This window comes from Strix aluco, chromosome 16 (assembly GCF_031877795.1).
Source record: "Strix aluco isolate bStrAlu1 chromosome 16, bStrAlu1.hap1, whole genome shotgun sequence".
NCBI classification, from domain to species: domain Eukaryota; kingdom Metazoa; phylum Chordata; class Aves; order Strigiformes; family Strigidae; genus Strix; species Strix aluco.
This window is the reverse complement of record NC_133946.1, coordinates 1777872-1791407: the sequence shown is the minus strand read 5'-3', so window position 1 is coordinate 1791407 and position 13536 is coordinate 1777872. Positions and strand designations below refer to the sequence as shown.

General features: G+C 46.2%; 1 protein-coding gene across 1 annotated transcript in view; it reads right to left on the bottom strand.

Moving 5' to 3' along the window:
* Nucleotides 1-13536, bottom strand: part of MICAL2 (microtubule associated monooxygenase, calponin and LIM domain containing 2) — a 130111-nt gene that overhangs the window by 22255 nt on the left and 94320 nt on the right. Inside the window, exons 27-30 of the mRNA XM_074841683.1 lie at nt 10027-10199; nt 8704-8778; nt 4585-4682; nt 1029-2391 (exon numbers count right to left, since the gene is read on the bottom strand). Coding sequence (XP_074697784.1) covers nt 1029-2391; nt 4585-4682; nt 8704-8778; nt 10027-10199 — 1709 coding nt within the window. The remainder of the gene's footprint in view (nt 1-1028; nt 2392-4584; nt 4683-8703; nt 8779-10026; nt 10200-13536) is intronic.

Here is a 13536-nt window from a genome sequence, read left to right as displayed (position 1 = left end):
TTATGTTAATGCTGCAGTAGAGCAGCAACTTTGGGGTTAGAGTTTGGGTTGCAATTTAATAAAGAAAGAAACAAACAGGTATGTCAATAAAATTCAATAGGTTATTTAGTTAAATAACTGTGACTTTGTGAAGTGGGCTAGTGGAAAGATGAATCACAAAGACAGGTGGGTGCAGCTCTCATACCTCATATTTCATACCTGAAACTGTGCTGCACTCAATTCTTTCTGAGCCTATGCTCAGATTACTCAGATTGCTCTTTGACATCAATATTTCTCAGACTCATCTGCAATTTTAATACTAACCTTGTTCTTGCAAGCAAACATGAAAATTGATGCCTTTTAATCACTGCCCGAATAGACTCACAAATAGGTCAGAGTAGGTCAATAAGGTGCTATCTCCTCTCAAATAAAATAACAGGGGGATATTAATGACACTACAAAGCTCCCAAAAGTATGTCTACAATTTGGTCACTACAACAGCGGACAGAGCTGAAGGAACACCTGCTGAGAAGGCACATACACAAAGCAAAGCTTCTTGTTATTGCAACCATATTGCTTCAGTCTCTGAGCTCCTCATGGAAAGGGTAGCAAATGTACTCTACACTGCACTGGAGTTTTCAGTGCTCATTCTTCCACTTGCCTGCTGTACTCCCCCTTCCACAACACACCCAGTGTCACAGCAGCAGCTGCTCTGCACAGCATCCCACTCTGCCTCACCATCTCTGCCACCTCACCAAGTACATTTTCCTGACCCAAACACATTTGAACAGCAGCGAACAGCAGACCAAACTTGGGTCCAATGAGCTGCACTTTGCTTGCAAATCTGCTCTGCTCCTTTAAACCAGAAGCAACTCCTAAATCTTAACAAAAAATACATTTATTAAATCTTCCTATGTAGAAAGTAACTATAAATTAAACATACAACAGATATGTGTTTGCATGATCACACACAGGTCTATGAAGTGTTCAGTGCTATTACTTAATAAATAATTTAATAATAATAAAAATAATTCTACTCAGGTCCTCACCTGTGGAAGGATAACATAGCCTGTCTTCTGGAGAACAGTCCTCCATGAAAGGCAGAGATGACCCAAAGGAATTCCCTTCTCTGTCATGAACTTTACTTCTCAGTCTATCAAAGAGTGACCCAAGACTACCATTCTGTGCAGAGTCATCCAGACTGTCGTTGGAGGTGTTCTTGGGCTCTGAAGATGAAAGAAGGGGGTACTTTTCATTACAGATAAACACATCATCCATGGGAGCCCCTGGAGGAGTCTCTTTAAAGGTAAACTTTTCTAGGAGTCCTGGGACATCCTCCATCCTAGTGCAAGATGATTTCTGAGGTATACTGGTTGATTTGGAAAGCCTGGTGTGAGGACTGTAGACTGGGAAGGATACCTCCTCACTGTAATCCCTTAGAGATCTCTCTTCAGAGCTGACAGAAAAATTGTATGGGTTTGAGAAAGGGCTCCCATTTCCTAAATACTCTCCTGCACACTCCCCTACTTTAAGCTCCTGTGGCTGAGTGTTATTTGCTGTATTATTGTTACCGTTCCTTTGGCTTAGGGAATAGCCAGGAGTACTGGGGAAGCTGAAGAAAGCTTTTTCTGAAGGGGCTTTGACTTCGCTGTCTGAGTCCTGCTTTAGTCCTTCTGGAGATGAAATCAGAGGCTCCCAAATGGACCTTTTGATAGCATTGGCTATGAGCCTCAGTGGTGATTTCGGCTGGCCAGCTGTGTGCTCCCTGGCAGCTGCATCTAGACTCCTTAAAGCATCTTTTCTGTCAACTGGCAAAGTTGGTGGAGCATCATCTGCAAGTAAGAGAGGCACAGGACAATCAGATACTTTGAACACATCTTTTGTCCCATCAGCATCCTTCTCCTCTGAAGTCCACAGTGCTCCTTTGTCTTGATACCCTGGACTGGTTCCACCTAAGTCCTTCCCGTTTGAATTGTGTGACAAGGGTCGCTGTTGAGTACAAAGAAACAGCCTCTTTTTTGCCTCCTTTGATTCTCGCTCAGGCTTTTCTTCTGGGTGCCTTGTATTTCTGCCATCTTTCTCTTTCAAATCCAGAGATGACAGCACTTTTGTCTTCCTGTTAAAATCTCCTTGTTCAGAGGTATATTTCTGGTTTTTTTCCTTCCAGCCCTGGGCTGTGTATGTCCCAATGTCACTATCTGTATCTTCAGGATCAGAAAAATCAGCAGCCACTGTCCCATTCCCAGGAGGGGTCTGTGAAAAACCTCTGGTGCTGCTCTGCAAAGGACAATGGGGTACATAGAGACTGATGTCTTCAGGCATCTCTCTGACTCTTTCTTTTCTTTGAAATACTGGGCTGTAGGGTTTGAAATGTCCTCTTGTAACTTCAGGTGATTTCTTGTAAGAAGCCAACTGTGAAGTGCATGAAAAAAATATTTTGGGGTAGAAAAATACAGTTGAGTGCATCTTTTATTTCATAGAATATTTTAATCATAACGTAATACTAATATACATAAGATTTAATTTATATACACATATACATACATATATATATGTAGATGATAATACAATAAGAAGCAAAGCTTTTATCCCTAAAGGGCTAATATTTCTCTAGGAGTGGAGATCTAATACTACTGGAAATTTTAATAGTCTAAAAATAATGTTATTCATGCTGAGAATCTGTCATATCTTTATGAAGTGCCATTAATATTATCCTTAGAAAGAAACTCTACTACGTACAGGAAAATAAACAAGAGCAGATCTGCTCTATTCTCCCATGTGCATCCCAGTTGCATCACCTTAGAGTTTCCAGCAAGCACAAGAGACCGTCATCCATCTGCTCCAGCTGCTTTTATAATATTGCATGCTTACATAGCCCAGGTAGGAATGAATGAAGTAACCCAGAAAAGATTGTAAAATGCAAGATGGTAGTTTTAAACAATTCAATTAGTTCTCTTTTATAATTATTTTCCTTTGGTGAATATTTAAATTCATTACTCTAGCCACTGAAATTTTCTGCTGGAGATAGTAACAAGGATAAATGCCCACATTATTTAGCCAGCAGACAAAAACTAGAGGGTTTTTTTCATTCTTAAAAGAGAGGCATTTTATTCTCAATGCTACGTGATAATGAATGGGGTGAAGATTCAGAGCCTGTTTCCACTTATGTGCCAGATTCCCAAATTCACACGGGTGAAGCCATTAATCTGTCTGACTTCTTGTTTCCCAGAAGCATCAGAAGTAAGGCAATAATGATTACACCCTGTTTCATAGTTGTATTTGATGACTAAAATTAATATTGGCCAGTATCTCAGATAGAAAAACATGAGAAACACCAATAAACAAATAAACGCCCTCTTAATCCTCTCTCTTTAGAGTAAGAAAAAGGCTGCTAAGCACTGCTTATAGAGTGGGAGCTGCATGGAGTCAGCTCTCGTCCTGCGTGGCGTGGCCAGGCAGCATTGTGCAGCTCTGCTCCCCTGGGACGTTCCCTTCCTGGCCCTATTGTCCCAGACCGGATTTCAACCACCACCGTGGACATGGAAGTCTTGACTTTTTTTCTAACACAGACCCTGAGGTCAAGCAATTTTAATCATGTTTAACCCAAGGGTGAGGACAATGGGCTAGGACATGGAGGACGTGGGCTGGTCCCCACTCCGCCCAACTCCAAATCCAGGGGACGTGCTGCCCTTTGCTTGTACGGTTGGTCATGACTCCTGCTGCAGTGCTGCACTTACGGCAGGCCCACCCTTCCTCAGCCTTAGGAAAAGTAAAATTTTTAAAAATACAATGGAAATACTAGGTCCTGAAGGAAATTGAAGATGATCTTGAGCTGTGGGAAGTGTGGAGCCACGGGCCTGCTGCAAATTAAGAAAAGAAGTCTTATGCCCACCGGATGCAAGTGGTAAACATTAGACATGGGCACACCTATGTCTAAGGGCTGTAATGGCCTAAAAAATCCCCCAGTCTCCTATGCCAGGTTTCCTATGGCTGGCACTATGCGAGCCCTTACCTCAAGTCCCACATTTGCTCTCCAAGGCTGGTGTTGGCACTTGCCTTTCGCCCAGTGATGCACTGCTATCAAGTGGCATTTAAGCCACTCAGATGTGATACCCTCTCACCCCACCACTGCTTGCACATGGCCTTCCCAACATGCTACACATTTCCATCCAGCCCTACAAGCACATGGGCAGACCAAAAGCCAGCTCAGGAGCACCAGGGGACAGAGGTTTGGGGGATTTCCTCTCCTTTGGGCAGAAACTGTGGCACAAAGGAAATTCCAGTGGCAGCTAAGCCCCATGATGCAAGGGAAGGGCAGGGTGGTGGTGCCTACATGTTGTCTGATGCAACAGATTAGTACCTAACTCTCAGTCAGATCAAGGTCTGAGTCCCACAGTGAATGTGACTTAGCCACATGATTTGGGAATGGTTATATCAATCAGAGCATCAAAGTCTCTATCCCCCACAGGCATAACTCCAACTTTAGCAGTTACTGTGAGGACCAAAACTATTTGAAAGAGCAGGGGGTGCTCAGACAGCCTGCCCAGAGCAGACATGCCCCAACAGTAGCGACGCTCATTTTGCTCTGCACATTCTCCATCGTACCTGTGTTTGGGAGTGATCCTCTCCAGGACCACTCTGACAGCTGGCTGAGCTGTCCTTCCAGTGTAGCCCAGGTTTCTTGCTGGACAGTAGAGGGAAGCCTGACAAAGACACAAATTTTACCATCATGTTGGTATTATTTTTGTCTTAAATAAAGTTTGCAATTGAAGAATGAGAGTAGAAAGTTAAACAGCCATCAGGATACAGCTGTATCTGAAGAGCTGACCTACAGTAATGAAGTTTATGGACTCACTCATATGTGTGTGCACACTGTGCCAAACATATGTTGACATTTTCAGCGGTGGACCTGAACTGCTTTCACTTTTTGGCTGGACATAGTGAAGCAGCTTTTGAGTTCCAGGAAATCGTCTGGAAAACCAGCCCTCTTTAGAGGGCTTTCAGGCCTTAAAAGCAGAGGCAGTCAAAACAACCAGTGACTTTTGAAACTTTGGGTACGTCCGAGAAGTGAAAAAATGGATGACCTCTGAGAGGGCTATCTGTCAGAATGGGAAAGAAATAGGAAATGCAACCACCTGCAGGCAGTAAGGGCAGAAATAATCCTGTTGTCTCCCAAGCCAGGCCAACAGGCAGCATGCTGGGGGCTCTCCTAGGATCAGGCAAGGTAAGTAATTGCTAAAGGCCTTGAACCAAAACTAGCACAGACAGACTTAGACCTGCTGGAAGAAAAAGTAGGGAAGTAACTTGCACCTGAAGGGAGTCAGGAGAGCTCTCTAATATTTGTGCCTGGGGGAATTTTACATAATAAATAATATTTGAACCGAACAGAAGTATCCCTGAGCCAAGATATTACCGTGTCAAGCTATAGCATGACAAATATATTTATAGCTGAATTATTAACTCTCAAACCCAATTATTAGTTCTGAAACCCACAAAGGTTCCCAAAGTGAACTTTGGTTCTTCTACATAGGAATTAAATGAGCAAGGACAAAAGCAACACACCAGAGAGAAGACAGTTCCTGCACACGGAATTCAGAAAAGGTAAGCCAGGGAGAGAGGCCAACTTTACTTTCCTCTCAGTGTCTCACCTATTCATTCCCAATCTTGATGCAATTTGTTGCATTCAGTCAAGAATGGAGGGAAACGATGCGCTGGAGTTCGTTAAGGAACTCCCGCAGTGACTAGCAACCAGGGGCTGACCTTTATATTCTGTAAAGTGAATTGAGCCATGAGAAAACATGAGAATCCAGAATTAGGATAAAAAAAAAAATCCCATCATCACCTGCATAAGTGAGCCAGGGAAGGGATTAGCCTGATCCACTAAAGTCCTGAGCCTCCTGGCACGGGCAAATGTCATGGCTCAGCACACTGAGGGGAAATGCAGCCTCTGCAGCAGCAACAGCCATAACAGCGATGAAGGCATAAACCCCATCACCCAGGAGTCTGCAGGGTAACAGCACGTGCCCATGAGGAGAACTACCTCCCATCATGGCTCTTGAGGGCCTGCACACGCAAGAACATTGCTTCATGCAAAGCCACAGCTTGCCATCTTTCACAGAGATAATGGATTTATTACCGCCAAGATGTTGAACCCATATTTGCAGCTTCACATTCAACATTGGATTTAAAAAAAAAAAAGTTCCCTAGGGTCCTATCATGATCTGCTTGGCCCAAAAGCTACTCCAAGTGACCAAGATAAATTAAGAGCGCGGTGTTCCCCGTGGCTGTGCAACAGGGATTAAAGATTTTGAAAGGTAATATCCTGCTCTGAGACCTTCAGCCAGTATAACCATGACACTGATTTCCTTTCCTTGGCCACGTACCTCATGCTGTTTATGAAACATATGTGTTTTGGGAAATAAGTCTGAAAAAGAGACAGATTTTTCTTTCATGTGACTGATGATCATATGCATTCTTGTAACCAAATATTAAGTGGCTTAAATATAGAAACTAAGACTTACAGTGCTCCTCTAGAGAGTAAAAAATGCCTTTATTCTGTTCCCAGTATACACTGAATGTGCTTTACACCTCGTTTAACAGCATACTTGAGGTTCAGACAAAATCATGTAGTGTGTCCCTTTCCTCTCACAGGCTTTTAGCTCCCTCTAGAGCCCTTCAGAGGCCCACGGAAGATTTTAATAAAATGATGGGAAAAATAATTGGCAAACGATGCATTTGCTGAGAACAAGCTGAAAATTAGTGGAAATTAAGAGTGACCCCTGGTCTTTTCTTCCTTCTCTCACAGTCTTTCTTTTTTTCTCTTCAAATCTGGAATAAGCATAATTTTTGTTTGATCTTTTAAAAACTGAGATCAATGAAGGCAAGACTTTAAATCCAAGCCTTTGGTGAAGCCAACACCTGATTATAAGCCAAACCTCAAATGCTGTACAGTGCTCAGAGACATCTCTGAGGCTGACAACAGATGCCACAAGACTTTGAGGGCACCCTGCTCTGCTTCCCCATCCAGGGCATGGGATGCCCTTTGCCCGGGTGGGACATCCCGTGCAGCTGCTCCAGGGAGGCCTTGCAGAGCACAGCAAGTCTTCCACACCTTGGAGATGCAGTGAATCCCAGGGAACGCAGCCCCATCACGGCCTGTCTGCCTGTCTGTCCCCCACAGCTGCCTCTCTGGGGACAGCCCATCAAGGGGCTGGTTTGCTGAAGCCAAGCTTGGTGGGAGCATCCTCTCAGGACCATGAAATAGCCCCATACATGCTCTACTGAGACTTCCTGAGTTATCCCAGATGTGTTGCACCAGGGGCCTCCAAGGGACTGCAGGGTCAGTAGCGACAGGGCTCACATGTACCTGCGGGCATCTGACTCAGAGACGAGCCCTGTGCCGGTGCTGGGAAGGACAGATGCAGCTTGTCTCCTCTTTCAAGATGTAAAAATTCATCTCACAGTGGGTACGTGCAAATAATCATCAAGTTTGCTTGTGCATTCAAACCAAGCAAGCCAAGATGCCTCTTTTTTGAATGCTGGGCCCATAACAGACATAGGGATCCTACTTGTTTCAGAAACCTTAATTTCTCTGAAGGCAACTGGGACTCTGAGCAGCAGCAGCAATCCCCCTTGTTGCAGAGGGCAGCTGAGGGCAGGGTTAAAGAGCAGCTGTCACCACCATTCCCCAAAACCTGCTGTCTCCATGCCCAGAAACTGTGGCACTTGGTCACATGCACAAATCTCTTCTTTCCACTGCTGTACATTCATGTTTTATACTTCAGGCTGTCAACACCCCAGTCTAACAGATACAACTGTGTTTCTAACCAAGTTTTGAGAGGGTTTGGGATGCTGGTAAGCTTACACAGCTCCCATTATGGTATGATCAACCCTGGCAGGTACCTGCGAGTCCTTAGTGGGGACTGGGTAGGCACTGTGGGCACTTGCAGAGGGGCTGTGCCAAGGCGGGCAAGCAACCCTGTCACAAGCAGCAGAGGTGTGACCAAGGACAGCTGCCTTGTTTCGGGACCACAGCCCAGGAAGATTACCTAGATGCAGCCTCAGCTGTGAGCGGTGACCACACTGTGTTTCGGAAGTGAATTGAGGACAGACCTGATTGCTATCAAAATCACTGCGTGCCTGTGCGATTCCCATGGCCAGGGACGGGTCAGCCCAAGCCAAGTCAAACTGCTAGTGGACAAGAACTAGTAACACTTATTTTCATCAGTTCACCTCTTGGGATGGTTGGTAGTACTTTCTCCCTTTCAGTAATCCAGAAGCATCACCTGTTTTTTTCCAACAAAAAAGAGGTGATAGAGCACCTGTAGATGGGTGTAAACGGGCACCTCCAGGAGCAGTTCTAATAAGCGATACTCAAAATCTTAGACCCAGCGTTGCACCTAATCAAAAGCAACCAGTGCAAGGCAGGGCTAGAGACAGGCTCTGGGATAGGGGTGCATTTTCTTGGCTGGAGAATTAGCATGGACACAACTTGCCAGTGGGTGTAATAATGTAGGGGACAGTCATGCAAAAAGGGAATTTGATCTTTTCAGGACAAGAAAATGGAAAATAAATACTTGGCGTGTTTTAGATGTCAATTTTCCCAGCTACTGATGCAAAAATACAAAACTTTTAAAGGAAAGAAGGAAAAACAGAAACTTAAGAGACAGGAAAACAGGATACAGCATAAAGAGAAGATACAATTGCTTCTCAGGCTTTACTCACTTGCTTGGAGTTTTCTTCTCCAACTCTGATACTTATTTAACGCCGTGGAGTGAAAAGTGTTGGCTCTCTGTAGCGCTGAACAGAAACAGAAAAGACACATAGTCAACTAACGTAGTAAAAGCCAGAGAGTGAAAACAGAGAGAGGGGAAGGAGGGAAAAAGAAAAAAAAAAAAAAAAAAAACAAAACACCAAACCCACCAAAAAAACCAGAAAAGAGAAGGAAATAAAGCAGGCGGGGGGTAGTTTCCTACCGGTGTCCCCGCGGCGGCGGCCGGGAGGGGGCAGCGCGCAGCCGGCCGGGAAGGGCCCTGGGCCGGCGGGGGACGCTCCAAGGAAAAGCGCTCCCCTTGTTCCCGCTGATCCCCAAACCGACACGGGCTCTTTTCTCAGCGAAGCCGGCCCGAGCAGAAAGGCAGGCAGACAGGTGGGGGGACAGGCTCAAGCAGTAAAAACTTATTAAGGGCGCTATAAAGCAGCTGGGTGACGATGGGGAGCCGAAGCCAGGCTGCTCATGAAGATCAAGCTAACCCGGCTGGCATGGTGGGGAGGGAGGTGACATGAGCAGCCGGGGGTGGGGAGAGCAGGAAATTGGGGAGGAAAAAGTCTAAAATCCTTCAGTGACTGCACGGGGACACACACTGCTGGGCACCTTTTGATGTTTGCCACTGTCTTTTTTTTGCCCTAAACAAGGGCTTTGTATTCAAGAGTCAATTTAAATCGCTGTATGAAATCTCCTCTTTTCTGTCTGGATTAAAAATGCATATATGGATGTGGGGGTGGTGGGAGACAGGAGGAAATGAATGCTGATGGCCTTTTATTTTCTGCAAATCCATTTCTTTGGCTGGTTTTAGCACATCTTTTAGTTTTGACCAGCTCCAGAAAGGAGTTTTCACGTGGAGTCAGACTGTTCCTAAATGTTTCCCCTCCCTTTACTCCTTGTGCCTTCAGTGGATACAAACATTTTAAGCAGCTACTGATAGAAACACAAAGTGAACCAAGCAGAGCTCTCTAGTGCCTCCCACCGTCACCCTTGCTTAGGCAGCACTGCACATATCGCATCGGCTCCCCGTGTCCAAACTTTCTGGCGGTGGGAAACACTCAGCCCACCCCTGCAAGCAAAGCACCTTTTACCCTGCATCATGGAAACGCTGTTTCAGCTACAGCACACTAAAGGCAGAAATCCCCCCTAAAAAGACACCGTTAACGGGTACAACCCGGCCACATTTCACGCAACAGCCCCTGCTTCGAAACTTCTCCCCTCAGCCCTTGCTTCAGCCCTCAGGAGAGGGTGCTGGAGCATCCCTGGGTCAGGACGCTGCTTACCATCGGCAACTTTGTATGTTTTGGGACTTTCCTCCGGTGCCACAGGGCTCCTGGCAAGCGATGCCCACCTCCGGACAGGGTTGGGGCAGGCGGGGGGCTCCAGCAGCGAGGTCTGTCCTTCGCTCACTTCAGAGTTTGATGAGTTACCATTAAAATCAAACTCCAGCTCAGAGCTATGGGGAAAAAAAGGTGAGATGGAAAGTGGGACATATCAGAAGAAACACGTAGCTCTGTTCCCCTTCATTCCCAGGGGTGCAGCAAGCACCAGTGTCAGCCCTGACAGCCATGCGGGCTGCAGAGAAACAGATGATTTGCAGCCAGAACCAACATCCTTATTTTGCTTTTTTCATTGTTGCTATTCCAGAACTGTAATTTGCTACACGGTTGGTATCCCTAGTCCCATCAGACTTCTGCTGCCCAGATTCACACCCACAACCGCTACGTTCAGCGCCTGGAATCAAACTGGCATCAAGAGAGACTTGGGGTGAAACACCACATTGCTTGCTTAGCAGGGAGGGCTAAGAGAGCCTGTAAAGCTGTACCAAGATGAAGAAAGGGAAATAGCAGCATTTGCAATGCTGTAATCCACCTAAAAGCAAGGCACAAGGGTCAAAACTCTACACTTTTCACCTTTTTCCCTACAGATTTTTGGAAATAAAAGAGGCATACGTAGGGAATTCACAGGAGGCCAAATCCAGGGCAGGCCACTCCAGCCACAAGGTGGGCTTCACCTGTCAATTCATCCTGTTATTTCTGGACCCCGCTTCATCTCCCATCTGGGACCTGGAACCAGCTCCCCTCTCTGGGCGGCTGCAGCTGCCGAGTGCTGAGCCCTTGGCAAGCAGCCGGGGAGGCAGAGCCCCTCCTGCACCACAGATGCCTCCAAACAGGCATTCCTGGCAGAAGATAAAGCCAAGGAGGGTGAGGAAATGCTGAGGGGTGGGAGGCTCTCCTAGCCTTCAGCAGTTTGGGGGAACCCATGCTGGAAATCATTCAGCATCAGCCATTTCAACCCTGAGGTGACAGATGACGATGGCTAGGATAAGAGTTCAGTAAAACTCAGGTATTTTGTTATTGCAAAATTTGGGTATTTTTGTTACTGCACCAGCATAATTTCTTATCATGCATTGGACACCTCATGGAGCCATGGGGAGGGTTTTGGACCACATTGAGCTACCGTGCTTGGTCCTGAGCCCACTTCTGGGTGCTGCAATACAGGACAAGGAGGGAGCGCAAAGGAGAGGGGTGAGGACAGCCACTGGCCCAGCAAACAGGACTTAGGCAAGAAGTTGGAGGAAACTGTAAGCACCAGTCTAGGAAGGAGAAAACTGAGTGAAGCTAAGTGAACAGCCTTCAAACATGCAAAAGACACCTATAGGAAATAAGGAAATTAACTCTTTGGGAGCCACTGGGACACCCATTGAACAGCGAGTGCAATGAGGCACCTGAGCTGATCGGAGGCAGATTTTGGCATACCCTTCCTTAAAGGTAAAAATATGCCACACAAACACACGTGAATGGCACACACGTCATGACCTTGCCTCTAGGCAGGAGAATAACTCTTTAAGGTGATTATTAGTCCTTTTTTTTCAATAATCATAGGATTTCTTTCATCTCTAAAGACCAGACTGTAGGGAGCAGGCACTTTCAGGACTTCTGATGTGACCGCATTCCCACTGCCATAAATAAGCGTGCCACCATCCCATTTGGCCTATTTTTAATGCAAACAATACTGCTAACCTAATTAATAGATTTATTGTGATTAATAGCTCTACCTCAAAAAAAGAGGAGTTTATGCCATGATTAGTCCTGTTGGTGTGGCAGGAGAAAGCTGTTTCATGTTTATATAGCGCTGCCTTGTAGAAAGTAAAAATTTATTGTAACAGCCCAAGGCACAACCCAGGAGGCAGGAGGAAGAAGAGCTAAAGGAAAGGCTGCAGACAGTATAAAGCCAGGGTAAATGCCATACGGTTAGTGTCTGCCAGTCCTGCACCCCTGCTTCTCTCAGATCAAACCAGCAGTACTGGGAGGCCAGGGTCAGCAAGGCAGCAAGGATAGGAGCACTGTTCCAGGTGTGTTGCTCTCTCAGTAGGCTGAATCAGAGTGGCCTTAAATTTCACCACTAACACATACTTTTTAGGTGTCTTTCAAGCTGTGTCAAGCATACAGATATATATAAAAAAATATAAATACATGAAGTCTTTGATAGCTGAGATGCTGTGTGGATGGGGAGATACCACACTGAGATTGGGCAGAGTGCCACACAAAAGAAAAAGACATGCCATTAACATTGATTGATATATTTCTGTTTTAAAGAGCAAAATGTTTATTTTCCTTGGCTGGCAAGGATCTAACTGCTATAGTATGAAGCTTGTCCTATGATCTCTGCTTGATAGGTGGTCATTATTCACAAGTACCTAAAGCCTGAACTGCAAAGCTGTGTCACCATGCTGGTCGTTTTCCCCATCCCAATGAGTCCCCCCAAGTCAGCTCAGCAGTGCCATTTGCCACTTGCTATTTCTCTCGCCCCCCCCTTTTTAGGCAGGGGGTGGCCTGCCGGAGCCGTGTGGACTGAAGGGTGTCCGAGAAGCCACAGCAGCGGGAGGCTGACCTCGGAGCTGCTGGCACCAGCCACGCCAGTGACAGATGTGGCATCACCCCTTGTGCCACATCCCACTGGAGGGGAACCAAGGCCTTGCTGTCCAGCCACAGGAGCTGCCGCAGGGAAGGGACCTGAGCCCTCAGATCAGAGGGATTAGTCGGCTCTCGTTGCTGCCCAGGTGCCATGGGGCCACCATGAGCCAGAGGGTATTAGCAAGGGATACAAGCACACGCTCCGCAGGGGCGGTCTGTCAAACAGGTAGGAAACCCTTCCCCGAGCTCTCCATTCCCTGTGGGTTCATCCTTCCCCAGAAGAGCACCCAGACCCATGTGGCAGAGCACAAACACCATTTAAAGCCACCACAGGGAATAGCAGAAAGTTGCATTTCTAAAAGCGTTGCTCTCCACAATCTACACACAGCACCACAAATAGGTTTTTAAAACATGTCAAGAATTTGAATGAGCTTCCTTACAGAGCAACAGTTGGCTTTGGGTTTGCCTTTTTTTTTCTCCTTCCCTCTCTTCTTTTTTAGTTCTCAATAAGGAAAACCACTTTACTCAGAAGATACCAATCTAATCTTTAGATGGAATGAACACCCACAGAATCCTGCCCAGAAAGCCAATATATTCTAATTTGTACACAGAAATCGGGCTTCCTTTGGCAGGTCCCCAAGGATCATAAAATTTCAGATTTCTTAGGGGTGGGCAGGTCCTCAAAGGCCCTGGGAGAGGCCCAGGGTGCAGAGCTGCAGGATGATACCCAAGGTGGGAGGTGGCCACGTCACAGGATGCACCTTTTGCCACAACACACTCACTGCCCTAATCCCTGAACTGACATTTTTTGGTACACAAAGAACTGAACCTGGGCTGATCAGGGCAATGTTTTTCTCTCTGATTCAGGCCCCTGTG